The sequence below is a fragment of the Biomphalaria glabrata genome, chromosome 1 (assembly GCF_947242115.1).
Source record: "Biomphalaria glabrata chromosome 1, xgBioGlab47.1, whole genome shotgun sequence".
NCBI classification, from domain to species: Eukaryota; Metazoa; Mollusca; class Gastropoda; family Planorbidae; genus Biomphalaria; species Biomphalaria glabrata.
In genome coordinates this window covers 44,961,771-44,982,451 of record NC_074711.1, presented here as the reverse complement: position 1 = coordinate 44,982,451, position 20,681 = coordinate 44,961,771, and the positions used below count along the sequence as shown (strand labels likewise).

The 20,681-nt window shown below is 39.6% G+C and overlaps 1 protein-coding gene across 1 annotated transcript in view; it reads right to left on the bottom strand.

The window, feature by feature from the left end:
- LOC106066570 (uncharacterized) overlaps nucleotides 1-20,681 on the bottom strand; it is a 69,660-nt gene that overhangs the window by 19,096 nt on the left and 29,883 nt on the right. The window contains exon 3 of the mRNA XM_056038890.1: nucleotides 2,775-2,945. Within this exon, the coding sequence (XP_055894865.1) occupies nucleotides 2,775-2,945 (171 nt within the window). The remainder of the gene's footprint in view (nucleotides 1-2,774; nucleotides 2,946-20,681) is intronic.

Below are 20,681 nucleotides of genomic sequence, written 5' to 3'. Positions count from 1 at the left end.
CATACACTTCCTTTTTCAATTAAAATAAATGGCCTCGTCATAGGCGCATATTAAATGCACGACGAACAAAACAAAAAACTAAGAGAACGTGCTTTCTGAAGACCAAAAGTTGCCGTCAAATCTCTACAGCGAGGAAGGCAGATACGAATGCTCAAGAAAGATTCTTTGGAGACTTGAGTCCTAAGCAATGTGGACACTGTTGACTAACTTAGCTTTTGGTGACTTCAAAGCACTAGTGACAAGGAAACAGATGGTAGGCGTCCTAGGCAGACGCGGTCAAGGCAAATGCAGCGATAAGACTATTAGTGGGCCTCTTTTGGATTTTGAAAACTTTACAGACAGAGGAACAGATAAACAACATAACGAAGACAGTACAAATAAATAAGGTAAATGGACACACATCTATTTCAATCTCTAGACTGAACAATATATTTCTATAGTTATCATCACAACTTTATCTGTCAGAGAAAAGAAGACACTTCTTCAATACATTTTATGTGAAGTGACTCTTTGAATACGAAATGTGATCTCCAGTTTTAAATGTTTGAAAATAAAAAGAATTGCTTTATTATTTTTTTTTCCAAAGAATAGCCACTTGGTCAAACTGGAAATAGATCTAGTAAGCAATCTCTGGCCTATAAAACTATTCTGTCAAAAATTTATCATTGTATGTTCCTAACACTGTTTATATAACCCTCCCCCCCCCCCCAATAAGCCAACTACTTTTCCTTCCTTTCCCTGTCACGTGTTAAGCACTTTTAGGTGAAACCAATTCAGCCGTTAACAAGATCTGATAGTAAATGGAGGTCTAGCTGTTGGGGCTCTACATTGGCACCATCACATCCATGCCTTGTATAAAGGACTGCTGGGGGATTAACTCATTCACGGCTACAAGTAAATACAATAGAATGGCAATATGATATCAGGGGGGGGGGTGGCGCTTCATATAGCTGGGACATTTAGCAGAGGACTTGGGGGGGGGGGTGTTATTACAGAGGAATGATATTTATGGTATCAGTAGAAGTGACTTTTAAAAAAAAAAGAGATATTGCGAAGATGGTGATATGACAGGCCTGAAATATGAGAAAAGTGTGGACATAGTTTTGAGGGGATAGTTTTGAGAGATAGGACTGCTCTGGGAGAAATGCAATTAACTAATTGGAAGCAAAAAAAAAAATCAACAACACAATTTCATTTAATATCTGTATCATTCCCAAACACTAGATCAATTTAACAGCGTGATCTTTCCATCGACAGTGGGACTCGGTACATGGAAGAGTCATATTGGCTGAAAACAAAATCTAATCTAGTCAGGCAGTATTGTGTCATGTGACTTTGGACATTTTCATACATGGCGGAAATACTATAAATAGCTCGCTTTTTGGTGTATGCGGTGTCCAAACTAAAGCTAAGTGTGTGTGTGTTTTTTGTTTTTAATTTATATTAATTTTTGGGCACATTTTAGTCCTACAGAATCAACTGTTCTAAGCTCTGCCGTTTGTAGCACAAAATGATTGGAACATGAAGGAAGTATTTAGACTTTCACTCGTGGCGCAACTTCAAACTGATTTCAAACTGATTTAAAAACAAAAGGTCAATACCAGGATATAATTTATCTTTTTAAAAATATTGAGGTGCGTTCTATTAGAAGCTGGCACTTTGTATTTCCTCTCAAATTTAGTTGGCCACGTTGAGGTGACCGTCCTTGACATTGTTGAGTTTATTGTGGACATTTTCCAATATTTGTACAATGTACTTCTTACTCCTGCATTCATCCTAATAAAAAAAGGTCAAAGGTCAATGTTAAATATGGTTTGAACTAAATAGGCCTACACGTTAAAGAATATTGAATCAAAACTAGAATTTTTTATCAGCGGCGTGACATATAGAAACCACACAGCGGGTGCACACCTTCCTCTGTGGTAGATCTGCACGGCTTTACATTTAGAAACATAGTTTTGTAGCGGATTTTTTGTTGTCCACTAGAAATGTTTACAGGACAACCTTCATCTGTTTGGCGCACCACTGTGTTTCTTCTGTGTTTCCTTTGTTCTAATGTTATGGTATACAGTGTCCAGTGTCCAGAGCTGCTTACCACGTTTTGAGAAGTCAGACTGCAACAGTGAAGGGCTGTGAAATGTTCGGCGAGTAATGGGCTAGTGATGGATCAGCTTAATGAGGATTGTGCGCCGTCAAGTGTCATACGACCGCAAAGTGCTGATTACTTGGTGTTGAGCACTCAGTGCTGAGTACTTAGTGCCGAGTACTACTTATTGCTAAGTACTTCGTTATGACTACATAGTAATGAGTACTTTTTCTTAAATACCCAATGCTGAGTACGTAAACCGAAGTACTCAATACTTAGTTATTAGTACATAGTGCTGAGTACTTATTACCGAGTACTTTGATGCTAATTTCTTTGTTATGTATAATTAGTGCCCCTAGATGCCATTGGATCCCCCATGAAAGTCCTATTTCCCCCCCCCCCCAAATCAAATTCTCTTTCAATGAAAGTAATATAATACATTAAATACATTATCTATTATTAAAACACATAGAAGGACTACGTCTAATGATAAATGGCAATATTTATAAAAGTGTGAAGTGAAGAGAGGCGTGTTAACAAGAACCGATTCAAATATCATGTAGGAACACTTCAAGCTTGTCACATGGAGATTCATACAATCATTTTAATGTTTGTCTCCCTTGCTTTATTTCGTTAATAATCATTTTCATTATATCATTTAGTTAGTGATTATTTCCCTTGTACTTACGTATTATACAGAGCCCTTTAATGCCTATCCCTCCAAACCGTTCGCAATAGATAGCTACAGCTCTGTCAGATGAGCCAATTCCTTTGGCAACGCAGAACTTTTCATAGCGCAGCCAGCCTTCAGGGCACAACCTTTTGTCGTTCTCTGTGGCGTCTTGAATGGGTGAGGACACTGGGGAAAAGAAAGTATGGAAATGATGACAGAAACAAAGAGATCATTTAGCATTGACTTAGAGAATTGGCTGGCATATACAATTAATAATTTCATTGAGTCACACACACAGAGAATCGTGATAAATGTACGGGTCCGTGATAAACATTCCTTGAATAAACAGGACAGAAAGCCTTCAGATAGCAAGATTTAAAAAAAAAAATGACGGCCGTGCGCATATAGCAAGTGAATTAAATTTACTATAAGAAGTGAATACATTATTGCGTGGCATTTTGATGTTTTATTCATAAAGAAGTGACCAGGTCTCACGCAAATATTCGAGAAAAAATTGGTTGAATGATCTGTGGAAAGACGTGGGACATATAGTCTTTATTCATTTATTAACCTTTAATAGCAACACATACTCTATACCAGGGGCGTAGTGAGCAAAACGTACGCCCGAGCAAGGTACGCCCCCCTCCCCTCATTTTCCATGACCATCACATTGAAATATCGGCTGCGTGTGGAGCCGCCCTTTTTCGAGATGATATTATTATCTAGAAAAAAACAACAATTCTTTCGTTTAAAAAAAACGTTGACTCTAAACAATTAAAAAGCGTCTTCAAAAGTCTTACAATGATGTGTGAAATTGATACAAAGAAATGAGATCTACATCTAGGTCTGAATAATTCGCTTCACTCCTGTTCAGTGTGACATGTGTAACCTATCTGTTACAGCCACGATTTGATTGACATGACCAGACCACTTCTTTGTTACACATGGGCGTATTTCTTTGTTACACATGGGCGTATTTCTTTTTGGCTGTCATTTTTTTCTTCATTTCATTCAATCCTGTTGAATTTCTCTAGCAATTTTTAGATCTCAATATTTCCTGTAAGCTTGGGCCAAAATATTCTTCGTTGATTTTTGTTTCTTTTGCATTTGAAATGTCTTGTTTTCCCTAATGTACTTTCTAGCTAGTGCTGTCTCCTGATTCCCAGTTCTCTTGTTTTCCCTAATGTACTTTCTAGCTAGTGCTGTCTCCTGATTCCCAGTTCTCTTGTTTTCCCTAATGTACTTTCTAGCTAGTGCTGTCTCCTGATTCCCAGTTCTCTTGTTTTCCTGAATGTACTTTCTAGCTAGTGCTGTCTCCTGATTCCCAGTTCTCTTGTTTTCCTGAATGTACTTTCTAGCTAGTGCTGTCTCCTGATTCCCAGTTCTCTTTTTTTCCTGAATGTACTTTCTAGCTAGTGCTGTCTCCTGATTCCCAGTTCTCTTTTTTTCCTGAATGTACTTTCTAGCTAGTGCTGTCTCCTGATTCCCAGTTCTCTTGTTTTCCTGAATGTACTTTCTAGCTAGTGCTGTCTCCTGATTCCCAGTTCTCTTGTTTTCCTGAATGTACTTTCTAGCTAGTGCTGTCTCCTGATTCCCAGTTCTCTTGTTTTCCTGAATGTACTTTCTAGCTAGTGCTGTCTCCTGATTCCCAGTTCTCTTGTTTTCCTGAATGTACTTTCTAGCTAGTGCTGTCTCCTGATTCCCAGTTCTCTTGTTTTCCTGAATGTCGATTAAATTACTGATTCTTACATAATGGTTCTATTTTCTACACATTTCTATAAGATTGACATCATCAAAAATCTAAGGTTCTGTTATTTATTTGTGCACTTCTTGTATTTGTCATTCCTTACCTAAATATAAATATTTAAGATTTATTTCAGACCCGAATATATTTTCCCCTTGGCTACTCTCTGTAGAGTCGCTGAAACAGCTCGTGTTGTTAGGTGTGGAAAACAGAAGAAAACACAATTATTATGAATCGAACCTTTGTTATTAACATTTATTATTATTATTATTGACAGGATCACAGCAGAAATTGAGTCCTGCTGACCAATGTAAAAATATAAAAAAACACAAATTAAAGCTGTAGTGCCATATCACGAGGTCCTCAGGGCTCGCAAAGACCTTTCTGCAGTGAACAGTAGGCTACCCATGAAAAGAAGAAGAGGCAGACAGAGAAAGTGATGGAAAAACAACATCAAAGGAGGGGTGGTATAGACAGATATATATATATATATAGAGAGAGACCGTCAGCAGATCATGTGTGGTGCCCTAACGGTCAGCAGACTAAAGGATATGCGACTTTATCTCTTTCCCTTCAATCAGCCTCTCCCCCATCCCAAGCAACCCCTTTTTAATAGTTATTGCTCCCTGGATCTCCTCTTTGTTTTAAAAAGTTTTATTTGTACACAAAGTTTACCTGTCATCGATCAAGTCATATGTATTCCTAACCATATTTTTCTTTCCAATGGTTAAATCAAGTCAAATACAAAAAAAAAAAAATGTGCATAAAGTCTAATGACATGAATCAGTTTGGATCAACAACAATACATCTGCGATTAGGAATATTTTTACTTGTAATTATTGTTTTTGTTTAGCGCAATGTCATGCTTTTAGCTATCTTGATACGCTATGATCCTATCACTTGTCAGAAAGAAGGGCTATCTGTGTGAAGGTTACCGTGATCGTTTTTTAAATGGATGTTATATTTTTAAAAAGTTGTATGAGTTAAATTCGAACTCGAGAGCTCAAGCCTCCTCAAGCCAGTACACTAACCAATGCACCAGCGAAAGGCTAATGAAAATAGAAGGTTTAGAAGTTATTACATTCGCTTCATTAACCAGGATTTGTTTTTTCTCCCACTGGGATGGTGGGATGGTGGGATGGTGGGATGGGGGGATGGTGGGATGGGGGATGGTGGGAGGGTGGGATGGGGGGATGGTGGGAGGGTGGGAGGGTGGGATGGGGGGATGGTGGGATGGGGGGATGGTGGGATGGGGGGATGGTGGGAGGGTGGTAGGGTGGGATGGGGGATGGTGGGAGGGTGGGATGGGGGGATGGGGGGATTGGGGGAGGGTGGGATGGTGGGAGGGTGGGATGGGGGGATGGTGGGATGGGGGGATGGTGGGAGGGTGGGATGGGGGATGGTGGGATGGGGGGATGGTGGGATGGGGGGATGGTGGGATGGGGGATGGTGGGAGGGTGGGATGGGGGGATGGTGGGATGGGGGGGATGGTGGGATGGTGGGAGGGTGGGATGGTGGGATGGGGCTGTATATAAAATGTTCCATTTTGTTTTTAAATCTAACATTCATTAGTTACTAAGTGCAAACTAATGTCTCTATAAGATGTATAAAGTTACTATAAAGTTGTTGTTTTTAAATGTTATTCTTGTTCCGTGTTCAAGTCACTTGTTCATCTGGTTCATGAAATATTTTTTTTATTTTGATTCATCTCTCCTCCCTACCCTGCCCTGCCCAATGTATATTTCAAGATGAAGGCTATTTGTGTCTGTAATGTCATTACAGCTCCATGCATACGTAATTAAACAATCAAAACAGACGCATTTGTATCAGGATTTGGTATTAAGTTAAAAAAGCAACACATCTCCTTTAATTAGATTTGAAAACTACGTGATCTATTGTTTCTATTGTCACGTGCTAAGAAATAGCGACAGAAGATATTGAAACATTACTGCTCAGTCGGCGCGCAATAGAAGAAATTTAAAAAAAAAGAAACAAAAAGAACTATATTTCACTCAAAAATCGACACGACAATAAACTTTGACCTTATGTAAAAACAAAAGGTCAGATCGTGATATTTAGCAGTAATCAAGAGTCCAGACTAGTGTTGACATTTGAATAAAGTTAACTATATATTAAACTAGCATACAACACCAGCTCCGCCCGTTTATTTGTTCTCAGTGTAGATAATTTTTTCTTATCCACTTCTAATAAAATCACAGGAACATCCCAATTTTGTGTTAAATTTCATTTTTTCACATTTTTCCCTCTCTCCCACATAGTTTTCTGTCAGGAATCCACCTTTTTTTTTTTCCCATTTCCAATGAAATGGCCCGGATTTCGTCTCTTCCCAAATGGCTTTTAAATTCTAGTATTTGAAGTTATATTCAATGGTAACGGCTCACTCAGGGCCGGCCTTAGGCCACTGCAACCTATGCGATCGCAGTGGGCCCCGCACGTTCATAGGCACCGCGCTATATCTAGGTGTAAATTATTCAATAAAACCATTGTAACTAATATATAATAACAGGGTTTCCTCGGCCTCCTGATTTTACTTGGCATCCTGAAAATCTCCTGAAATTGCAAAATATACACGAAAAAGTCTAGGAAATCTCCTGAAATTAATAAAATCTCTCGAAAACTCATAAAAATTTCTTGAAAAACTAATTTGTTATCTTGTGGTGCGAATCATACGCGCAATAAAAAAAGACGGCATGGTCAGCTTTCATTTAATAAAAAAATTTTTTCGTACAACTTTTTTAAATTGCAAAGAAACGAATGCATTTTCTATAAACAAAATCTAAATATTGAAATTATCATTATTCCTACCCAGTCTGGGCCCCGCGCAATCCATTTCACATAAGGTCCCGCAATGGCGCAATGGTTAGGGCTGGCCATGGGCCCACTTTATCCTTTCATTTACTTACTTTTAACACATCGTTTGGTATACGCTCTAGGCTGTCATATCAGACCCGAACCCAGCCCCTGTAATCTTTCCTCTACCATCTTCCTCTACCCTCTCACTCTCCCCTCTCCCTTTCCCATCTATCTCTACCCTCTTCCTCTACCATCTTCTTCTAACCTCTTCCTCTACCCTCTTCCTCTACCCCTTTTCCCCTACCAGCCTAACCTAGACCTCAATGCTTGAGAATAATAACGTAGTAATAAAAAAAAAACCCGCACACCCAAAAAAACATACAACAATCTCTGATTACAAAAAAAGAAAAGATACAGAGTGACTTCCTATCGACATTACGAAACAACAACAACACAAAAGGTTCCGAAAGATTGTGATTGCCGGAAATGGTAAGGGATATAAGCACTCCACTACTTATTTCAAATGTTTCCTAACGGCATACGTCTCGAAGCGCCTCCGACAACCAGTCCAACTCCTGGCCTTCACGTGTTGCTCAGATATTGAGTCCGGTGGAATTATTTTCACTAACAGGAGAAGGGGCAAAGACGAGTAACTGGCGCCGGGCAGGAGGGGCTCGTCAACCTTAGCTGGCTACCCGCCTAGGAAAAGGAAAACTCTGAATTGAAATCTACGCTGCTTGCAGCTATACATGGGAAAGGTTTTAGGAGTCAACCCTCAGGAAAAATCAAAAGATGGCGACTCTTAGGCACTTTGCAGCACACAGTGCTACAATCCTTTAGAGCCTGCTATGCCGCTATTCCCAAACTGTATTGGCAGTTGCCGTTCCCTTGGATACATCAGCTGCGAACTGCTGTGTGGGCGACATCGTTCCTGCCATAGATAATGCCCAGGTATTCATCTTCGCGACTGAAGGAGGCCTTAGACATTTGCAAAAAAAACAACAACACACAACTACACATCAATATAATATGCCTATTAAAGAAAGGTAACTCTTAAATTATCAGTGCAATGTTTCTTTAAATTGTAAAATAACAATAATAGTATTAATAATAATTAATAAGACGTTGGATTTTAATTGCCAAATTTGCTGTTTATTGAAAAAAGACAAGATTACAAAGATCTCTTATTTAGATCTCGTAAACTAGAAAAGATATTGAAAATCCGACATCACAATATTTTAGACCATTCAAAGTTCTGATGCAACGGCTACTTTTTTTTTTCTGAAGGTGAAAAATCTAATTTTTAAAATCAGTTTTGCAAGCAGTTTTTTTAAAGAGAAAAAGCTAATTAGTATGCATTATAAGTTTAACCTAATTTAAAATGAATAGTAATCTTGTAAACTTCATTTTTGTAAACTTTTATTTTTGTATTCATAGTATTTAAGGATTTGAATAAGTGATTGAGCCTATTGAAAACAATTAGATCAATTATAAGACATCAGTTAGGCAAGGGGGAGGTGCGGTGGCTGAGCGGTAAAGCGCTTGGCTTCCGAACCGGGGGTCCCGGCTTCGAATCCTGGGGAAGACTGGGATTTTTAACTTTGGAATCCTTGGGCGCCTCTGAGTCCACTCAGTTCTAATGGGTACCTGACATTAGTTGGGGAAAAGTAAAGGCGGTTGGTCGTTGTGCTGGCTACATGACACCCTCGTTAACCGTAAGCCACAAAAACAGATGAACTTTACATCATCTGCCCTATAGACCAGAAGGTCTGAAAGGGGAACTAGTTAGGCCAGGTTCACATCTAACTTTACATTAACTTTCACCTATCCTTTGATCTGCGGAACCGTTGGGGCACTACACAAGATCTGTTAACCTTCTTTCTCCATTCTTATCTCTCATTTGTCTTTGATATAATTACATTCGGATGTTCTTTCTGAAAATATTGAAGCCTGCCTGGGTGGACCACTTCGGGGGCCGATTTTGAGTTTGTGTTTCCACACAAACTGTCTTTTGTAACCTTGTTTTTATCATCAGCTAAAGTAATAGGATTTCAAAGAATCATTTGGAGTTAATATTTACTTAAAAAAACAAAAAATACCAACTGAATAACCTGTAATCTATAACGAGACTTTTGGGCTTTTAAGCAAGAGAACTAAATGTTATATCAGAAGAATAAATTTAGATCATTTTTTGGTATTTTTGTTTTAATTTGTAAAAAAAAAAATGATTAGCCTATTATCGAAAACGAGATTTGGCTTATAGTACATTTATTTATTTGTTTATTAAAAGGAGAAATTATTTTTTCATAATCTTCTAGTATTCTTAAAACTCTGATTGTGATAAGTGATATACAGAAAAACAAAGCTAATAGTGGGCCGTTGAAGGATTGGGGGGGGGGGGGGTGACACAATATAGCTCCCTGTGCACACAGCAGGCTCACCACTGCACAGAGAACTATATTAAGCTTTGGAAAGTATATTCTTTCGTGCATTACGGATTGTTTGAACGATCGAGGCAGACAGTTGAGAAACAGAACTAGAGCTTGGTTCGATCCACATAGAGTTATAGAAGGAAACCACGCCGATTGGACGGTACATAACAATAATAATAATAGTATTTATAAAGCGCTGTTAACAAACAAAATGTAGGCTCAAGGTGCTGTGATAACATTACAAACACAAAACACGAGAGCTAAAATGACAAACTAAATCTAAACAAGTTTTTAACTGGTAGTCTTGATGTTCTTCTTGAAAGTAGTGTAGAATGTTGTCTGTCTGAGATCAATGGGGAGTGAGTTCCAAACCCTTGGTCTTTCACTAAAAAAAAGCCCGCAGACCGCAGCTTTTGAGGGAGAAACGTGGCACCACTAGAAGCGTTGAGTCCATTGAGCGCAGGGTTTTCTGATAAGAATTAATGTTGTTCTCTGTGTCTGACATCAGAACATTGTGGGTGGAAAGGTCGTTCCTGCGAAGGAAAACATTCCTGTAGGTTTGTGAAGGGCAACAGTTCTTGAGACAACCACAAGAGAGACACGGACTGTGAACTTCTAGTAGCGGTCTTAGAAGCGACAGAGGCGGAGAAGGCGAACCTAGTAGGACAGTGAAAACAGAGGCGATGACAGTGAACCTAGTAGGACAGTGAAAACAGAGGCGGTAACAGTGAACCGGGTAGGACAGTGAACCTAGTAGGACAGTGTAAACAGAGGCGGTAACAGTGAACCGGGTAGGACAGTGAACCTAGTAGGACAGTGTAAACAGAGGCGGTGACAGTGAACCTAGTAGGACAGTGAAAACAGAGGCGGTGACAGTGAACCGAGTAGGACAGTGAAAACAGAGACGGTGACAGTGAACCTAGTAGGACAGTGAAAACAGAGGCGGTGACAGTGAACCGAGTAGGACAGTGAAAACAGAGGCGGTGACAGTGAACCGAGTAGGACAGTGAAAACAGAGGCGGTGACAGTGAACCGAGTAGGACAGTGAAAACAGAGACGGTGACAGTGAACCTAGTAGGACAGTGAACCTAGTAGGACAGTGAAAACAGAGGCGGTGACAGTGAACCGAGTAGGACAGTGAAAACAGAGACGGTGACAGTGAACCTAGTAGGACAGTGAACCTAGTAGGACAGTGAAAACAGAGGCGGTGACAGTGAACCGAGTAGGACAGTGAAAACAGAGGCGGTGACAGTGAACCGAGTAGGACAGTGAAAACAGAGGCGGTGACAGTGAACCTAGTAGGACAGTGAAAACAGAGGCGATGACAGTGAACCGAGTAGGACAGTGAAAACAGAGGCGATGACAGTGAAAACACAGGCGGTGACAGTGAACCGAGTAGGACAGTGAAAACAGAGGCGGTGACAGTGAACCGAGTAGGACAGTGAAAACAGAGGCGGTGACAGTGAACCGAGTAGGACAGTGAAAACAGAGGCGGTGACAGTGAACCGAGTAGGACAGTGAAAACAGAGACGGTGACAGTGAACCTAGTAGGACAGTGAACCTAGTAGGACAGTGAAAACAGAGGCGGTGACAGTGAACCGAGTAGGACAGTGAAAACAGAGGCGGTGACAGTGAACCGAGTAGGACAGTGAAAACAGAGGCGGTGACAGTGAACCTAGTAGGACAGTGAAAACAGAGGCGATGACAGTGAACCGAGTAGGACAGTGAAAACAGAGGCGGTGACAGTGAACCGAGTAGGACAGTGAAAACAGAGGCGGTGACAGTGAACCGAGTAGGACAGTGAAAACAGAGGCGGTGACAGTGAACCTAGTAGGACAGTGAACCTAGTAGGACAGTGAAAACAGAGGCGGTGACAGTGAACCGAGTAGGACAGTGAAAACAGAGGCGGTGACAGTGAACCGAGTAGGACAGTGAAAACAGAGGCGGTGACAGTGAACCTAGTAGGACAGTGAAAACAGAGGCGATGACAGTGAACCGAGTAGGACAGTGAAAACAGAGGCGATGACAGTGAAAACAGAGGCGGTGACAGTGAACCGAGTAGGACAGTGAAAACAGAGGCGGTGACAGTGAACCGAGTAGGACAGTGAAAACAGAGGCGGTGACAGTGAACCGAGTAGGACAGTGAAAACAGAGGCGGTGACAGTGAACCTAGTAGGACAGTGAAAACAGAGGCGATGACAGTGAACCGAGTAGGACAGTGAAAACAGAGGCGATGACAGCGAAAAATGAACCTTGTAGGCCATTGTAAGAAGAACTGATAACCAAAACAGTTATGTATGTGTGTTGTGTGATCGTCTCACATTCCATGCACTTAGATATCATTCATCTTTGCCTTGATCGTTACTTTCCTTATATTCATGACACTATCAACAGATTGTAGTTGAACAATTTTGTTTTTCTAGTTTAAGTTTTGTTCCAATGGAAGACAAATACAAAAGTTTAATCATCACTGAGTTGAATGTTTACTCTACGGACCAAATATAATCTTTTAGCCACATGGTTTGTTCTTCACGACAAATAGTGTTGATACAAGAGATGCTTGGCTCAGTTGACAGATAGGCTAATCTTGAAACATAATCCAATCCAATTTTGTTTTCTTTCTAATTCTATTTTACGCTCTAGTGTTCCATTAAGCTCACAGATAGCGTTTAGTGCTGGCAAGTTTTTACTGTCTCGTTTATATCTTGTATACAATATCAAGTTAGGTTTGACATGAAGTCTGGACAGGAGCCCCTCCCTACCCTTTATATGTAGACATACAACTAAAGGATTTAGTGCTAAACCTTTTTGGTTGTTTTTGTTTGAAAGTTGAACTGAAAGAGTGACATTGGGGTTAGAGGTTAGCACCGCAGGGTTAGTGGTTAGCACCGCAGGGTTAGAGGTTAGCACGGCACAGGCTGTTGGATAGTATACAATAATTTTTTTAAATCAACCTAATGATGTCACTGGTGTAAGACTGGATTGACCATATAGCTACGTGTAGAATGTCTGTAATCTATAACGATCATTCTCTTTAAGGATGATTTTCATAAATGGAGTTTCCGGTCCGGTGTATAGGGTGCGAAAGTTTGGATATATTAAAAAAAAAAGAATAATTATTATTCTCACTTTTTGACCAATGCACAATAAATGTCTAGGCTCTTCTGCTTGTGGTACAAATTAATTAGTACTATTTAGCTGAAAAAAAGTAATCTTATAAAACAGCGTCCTTGACAGTTTTTTGTTTAATATCAATTTGAACATCTCTTGCAATCTTACCTTTACACTTCGGAAAATGTTTTTATATATCAACTCACTCTGTCTGCCTGTCTCGCTGTCTATCTATCTCTCTGTCTCTCTGTCTGTCTATCTATCTCTCTGTCTGTCTGTCTATCTATCTCTCTGCCTGTCTGCCTGTCTGCCTAGTACAATGTTTTGTACACGTAATTTCTCCCACACCCGTCCTCGGATCAAGTTGAAATTGTTTACACAGTTTTGTACTTGACAAAACAAGAATCAATAAAATGATTAACCAATTAGTCAATTAATTACTGGTAATTAATTATTTTGTTTGGTATCGGAAATGAGAAAAAAAAAAGTACTTCAATGATGTGGTGGTTTAAGTTGAATTAGTCACCTTTATACTTTGTGTAGAGAATTTAAAGTTTGAAACTAACAATAGATAACTATGAAACCTTCTACTTTCATAAGAACTTCGCTGGCACAGTGGTTAGTGTATTGGCTTGAGGAGGCTTGACCCCGTCTAGTTTGAATTTAAGCCTAACTACTAATTTTTTTCACAAAGGTTATATCAAATCGCCATGCCTGTCTGTCTGCTATAAAGTTTGTACTCACCCACACCCAATTTCGATTCAAGTTAAAATTTTGCACATTTATATTTAGTACCTGACAAAACAAGAATAAAGAAGAAAAATATTAACCAATTAATAATTAATTATTAATAATTATTTTGTTTGGTATCGAACAAAGGACAAAAATCGTACTTAACAGATGTGGTAGTATAAGTTGAATTAGTCCCCTTGAGGAGGCTTGAGCCCAGAGTTCGAATTCAAGTTGTACAGCTTATTTTTAAAATGCAATGACGTCACTCCACCCCTTCTCCTCTTCCCTTCCACAACTGGTCCAGACAAGTGAGAGGAGATCAAAGCGCATTGAGAAAGCGTCAAGACTAAAAAAAAAAGTAAAGAACCCCTTTCAGACCTAGCGACCTATAGGGCAGATGATGTGAATATCACCTGTTTCTATGGCTGACAGTTTACAGGGTGTCATGTGGCCAGCACAACGACCAAGCACATTACTTTCTAAAAATATTGTCATGTACCAATGAGACTTGGATTCATTCAATGTCCTGAAATTCCGAAATGACAGTCTTCATCGAGATTCGAGTCCGAGACCCTCTACTTGGAGGTAGACCCTCAGTTCGGAGGTAGACCCTCAGTTCGGAGGTAGACCCTCAGTTCGGAGGTAGACCCTCAGTTCGGAGGTAGACCGACCCTCAGTTCGGAGGTAGACCCTCAGTTCGGAGGTAGACCCTCAGTTCGGAGGTAGACCCTCAGTTCGGAGGTAGACCCTCAGTTCGGAGGTAGACCCTCAGTTCGGAGGCACCAGCACGACCCTAACAAAAGAAACAACACAACTCTGCTCTTGTCGAGACTTGAACTTGAGCCCCTTGATAGACAGCCAAGCGGTTTTACCCCTCAGACACACAGCCCCACACCTAAAGACTAATCTAAAAAATGTGCATTTTACTTTTCATTTAACTCACCATTCCCAAACGGTACATTTCTATTCTACGTTATTCGCACCATTCCAATTGAGGCTTTTCTATTTAAAGCTTTTATCAACTCACTCTGTCTGTCTGGTAAAAAGTTTGTACACGTTATTTCTCCCACACCGAATCTCGGATAAAACTGAAATTTCGCACAATTATTTCTTGTACCTGTCAACACAAGAATTGGAAAAACTAACTAATTAGTTATTTAACTAATAAAATAAATTATTTTGTTTTGTATCTAAAACAAAGGGAAGAAATTGTACTTGACTGAAGTGTTGGTATAAGCTGAACTAGTCCCTTTTATAGGTTGCCGCTTGAAAGTAATTATGTAACAAACAATACAATCTTCTATTTTCATTGGCACCTCACACGTCGGCTTGAGGAGGCAAGCGCCATAACTTCGAATTCAGGTCCTTCCCCCCCCCCCCTTTAGTAAAATAAATCCTTTTAAATAACGAATACCGTAACAATGCACCCAGATTTCTTTTCTCTTTCCCCTTTCTCATCATTCCAACTGGTTCAAGTGATAGGATCATAGCGTAGTGAGAAAGCTAAAAGCATGAAATAGCGTTAAACAAAAACACTTGATAAAAATATTTCTAATCGCACAGGCTTATTATTACTAGTCTAGATCTAAAACACATTTAATTACATGACTGATCCAAACTAATGGATACAAACTAATTGATAAGCTTTGTTGTTTTTTAAGTATTTTTTTCTTGTTTTTCTACTTTTTTTTTGCACCATTCCCAAATAGTGCGGTTGTATTGAAAGTGTTTTCTACCCATGTGTTAACGCCAACTATCCCCCACTACAGTTTATGTTGATGACTACGCCAGTTGTGGTGAGACGGTACCTCTATAAATCTGGCGGACAGGGAAAGATGGTGAAGGAGATAAGCACCACTTGGTGGTAGCCACAAGATGGTCATTGTCACGTCCTTGCCATAAGAAGTCTCACGTGGACACTAAGGAGGACAATCAGGTGTCCGGGATCTTTTCTCCTGACATAAGCCATTCTTTTTATTGTTTGCTCAGCATAGTGAAGAAAAGTGTGTGTGTGAGAGAGAGAGAGAGTGAGAGTGAATAATAGGACTAAAAGAAGAGTTTAATGTATAGAAACCATAATACAGTAGAAACAAACAAACGCATAAACGGAGGGTTGCTTATATAAATACAATAACACTCTCATTTCCTAAAAGACAAGAGAGGAGAGTTAGGCAACCTGAACCAGCCAAGACCAAGAAGATATTGCAAAACAAACATTGTACAATTATTCTGAATAAAGTGAAAGTCTAGTCTTACGAAAGGGAAGTTCGCTTACATTACACATTGTTGTTTTGTCCCTTCCACTCGACCTTTATTTAGGTCACCTTGACATATATATATATATATATATATATATATATATACATAGAGAGAGAGAGAGAGAGAGAGAGAGAGAGAGAGAGAGAAGATTTTAGATCTTATAGACTGTTCATTGAGTTACTTTCTAATGTTCCAGTTAGACATTGGAAATTGGCCTCAACTTTGTATAACAACATTCTTAAGCTACGATAAAAATAACTCAACCTTGGCCACCAATTCTTAATCGATGTCCAGATTCAAAAGTGTACATTTCAGTTATCTTGACTACAGTTACAGTCTGAATGAAATATCAAAGTTACATTTTCTAGAGATGGCGTTACCAACCAGACCACTTTCGTAATGTCCAAAGACAGTGTATACAAAATCTATATTGTGAAATGCTCGCCCTGAGCTAGATCTAGGTTTATGTTCAGCAGTTAGAGTTACTCTAGTAGCCTGAACCCATAGCGAGAGAAACCCATCTTGAATAGAAAGGTGTTTTAAATACTTGAAGCTGAGGACTGAACATAATATTTAGCTAAAGAAATGTTAGGATTGGGCAATGTTATTTTAATGTCAAGTGGTTCAAAACTCTAAAATCTCGAGGTCAATGGAACCTGGTCAGAAGCACATGTTACAAGATTGATAAATGGTAAAAATAAAAACTTTCCATCCATCCATCCATCCACAAGGAAAGCTAAGCGTGCTAAAAATTGAATAGTTAATAATTTAAATTTTGTACTTACTTTAATATAAATATATAAAAAACAACAACAACAACAACAAACAAACAAAATAAAGCTTATATAATGTTGCGAACTGCACATTTACAGCCATATATCTTAATATTGTACAATTTATTTCCACTTTTCTATATCAAACTAAATTAATAAACTATCACTAATACATTCATTAATTTGTTAATAATTTGATTGATTCAAGTTTTGTTACGGACTATAGATTTTCATGCAAAGTTTCAACTTGATTGGAGAATGTTAAGTGAAAGAAATAAAGTGTACACAATTTGTATCAGACAGACGGACTGAGCTGATACCAGCTTTGCTAAAAACGCAGAGAATGGTATGCAATGTCTACAATCTAAAACGTGATATGTTTTGTAAGCACCCCAGTACAACCAGTGGCGTAGCACAGAGTACCAGTCGGCCCGAGTTCAAGACTGTCAAGTTAGGTCCCCTTGTTAAGCTGTGCAACACTGAGTTCAAACTGAGCCAGCTGTATCTATTTAAAGGATATATATATCCAAAAGAAAATTAAAACACGTAAAACTGGCAACACACTAAGTTCACATGTAAGACAGGCAACACACTAAGTACACATGTAAGACAGGCAACACACTCAGTACACATGTAAGACAGGCAACACACTAAGTACACACTTAAAACTGGCAACACACTCAGTACACATGTAAGACAGGCAACACACTAAGTTCACACTTAAAACTGGCAACACACTCAGTACACTTGTAAGACAGGTAACACACTAAGTACACATGTAAGACAGGCAACACACTAAGTACACATGTAAGACAGGCAACACACTAAGTTCACATGTAAGACAGGCAACACACTAAGTACACATGTAAGACAGGCAACACACTAAGTACACATGTAAGACAGGCAACACACTAAGTTCACATGTAAGACAGGCAACACACTAAGTTCACATGTAAGACAGGCAACACACTAAGTACACATGTAAGACAGGTAACACACTAAGTACACATGTAAGACAGGCAACACACTAAGTACACATGTAAGACAGGCGACACACTAAGTTCACATGTAAGACAGGCAACACACTAAGTACACATGTAAGACAGGCAACACACTAAGTACACATGTAAAACAGGCAACACACTAAGTACACATGTATAACAGGCAACACACTAAGTTCACATGTAAGACAGGCAACACACTAAGTACACATGTAAGACAGGCGACACACTAAGTACACATGTAAGACAGGCAACACACTAAGTTCACACGTAAGACAGGCAACACACTAAGTACACATGTAAGACAGGCAACACACTAAGTTCACATGTAAGACAGGCAACACACTAAGTACACATGTAAGACAGGCGACACACTAAGTACACATGTAAGACAGGTAACACACTAAGTACACATGTAAGACAGGCAATACACTAAGTTCACATGTAAGACAGGCAACACACTAAGTTCACACGTAAGACAGGTAACACACTAAGTACACATGTAAGACAGGCGACACACTAAGTACACATGTAAGACAGGCAACACACTAAGTACACATGTAAGACAGGTAACACACTAAGTACACATGTAAGACAGGTAACACACTAAGTACACATGTAAGACAGGCAACACACTAAGTTCACATGTAAGACAGGCAACACACTAAGTACACATGTAAGACAGGTAACACACTAAGTACACATGTAAGACAGGCAATACACTAAGTTCACATGTAAGACAGGCAACACACTAAGTTCACATGTAAGACAGGTAACACACTAAGTTCACATGTAAGACAGGTAACACACTAAGTACACATGTAAGACAGGCAACACACTATGTTCACATGTAAGACAGGCAACACACTAAGTACACATGTAAGACAGGCGACACACTAAGTACACATGTAAGACAGGTAATACACTAAGTACACATGTAAGACAGGCAACACACTAAGTTCACATGTAAGACAGGCAACACACTAAGTTCACATGTAAGACAGGTAACACACTAAGTTCACATGTAAGACAGGCGACACACTAAGTTCACATGTAAGACAGGCAACACACTAAGTACACATGTAAGACAGGCAACACACTAAGTACACATGTAAGACAGGCAACACACTAAGTACACATGTAAGACAGGCAACACACTAAGTTCACATGTAAGACAGGCAACACACTCAGTACACATGTAAGACAGGCAACACACTAAGTACACACTTAAAACTGGCAACACACTCAGTACACATGTAAGACAGGCAACACACTAAGTTCACACTTAAAACTGGCAACACACTCAGTACACATGTAAGACAGGCAACACACTAAGTTCACATGTAAGACAGGCAACACACTAAGTACACATATAAGACAGGTAACACACTAAGTACACATGTAAGACAGGCAACACACTAAGTACACATGTAAGACAGGCGACACACTAGGTTCACATGTAAGACAGTCGACACACTAAGTACACATGTAAGACAGGCGACACACTAAGTACACATGTAAGACAGGTAACACACTAAGTACACATGTAAGACAGGCAACACACTAAGTTCACATGTAAGACAGGCAACACACTAAGTTCACATGTAAGACAGGTAACACACTAAGTACACATGTAAGACAGGCGACACACTAAGTACACATGTAAGACAGGCGATACACTAAGTACACATGTAAGACAGGTAACACACTAAGTACACATGTAAGACAGGTAACACACTAAGTACACATGTAAGACAGGCAACACACTAAGTTCACATGTAAGACAGGCAACACACTAAGTACACATGTAAGACAGGCGACACACTAAGTTCACATGTAAGACAGGTAACACACTAAGTTCACATGTAAGACAGGTAACACACTAAGTACACATGTAAGACAGGCAACACACTATGTTCACATGTAAGACAGGCAACACACTAAGTACACATGTAAGAATTGCGACACACTAAGTACACATGTAAGACAGGTAACACACTAAGTACACATGTAAGACAGGCAACACACTAAGTTCACATGTAAGACAGGCAACACACTAAGTTCACATGTAAGACAGGTAACACACTAAGTTCACATGTAAGAAGGCGACACACTAAGTTCACATGTAAGACAGGCAACACACTAAGTACACATGTAAGACAGGCAACACACTAAGTACACATGTAAGACAGGCAACACACTAAGTACACATGTAAGACAGGCAACACACTAAGTTCACATGTAAGACAGGCAACACACTCAGTACACATGTAAGACAGGCAACATACTAAGTACACACTTAAAACTGGCAACACACTCAGTACACATGTAAGACAGGCAACACACTAAGTTCACACTTAAAACTGGCAACACACTCAGTACACATGTAAGACAGGTAACACACTAAGTACACATGTAAGACAGGCAACACACTAAGTTCACATGTAAGACAGGCAACACACTAAGTTCACATGTAAGACAGGTAACACACTAAGTTCACATGTAAGACAGGCGACACACTAAGTACACATGTAAGACAGGCAACACACTAAGTACACATGTAAGACAGGCAACACACTAAGTACACATGTAAGACAGGCAACACACTAAGTACACATGTAAGACAGGCAACACACTAAGTTCACATGTAAGACAGGCAACACACTCAGTACACATGTAAGACAGGCAACATACTAAGTACACACTTAAAACTGGCAACACACTCAGTACACATGTAAGACAGACAACACACTAAGTTCACACTTAAAACTGGCAACACACTCAGTACACATGTAAGACAGGTAACACACTAAGTACACATGTAAGACAGGCAACACACTAAGTACACATGTAAGACAGGCAACACACTAAGTTCACATGTAAGACAGGCAACACACTAAGTTCACACGTAAGACAGGCAACACACTAAGTACACATGTAAGACAGGCAACACACTAAGTTCACACGTAAGACAGGCAACACACTAAGTTCACATCTAAGACAGGCAACACACTAAGTTCACATGTAAGAAAGGCAACACACTAAGTTCACACGTA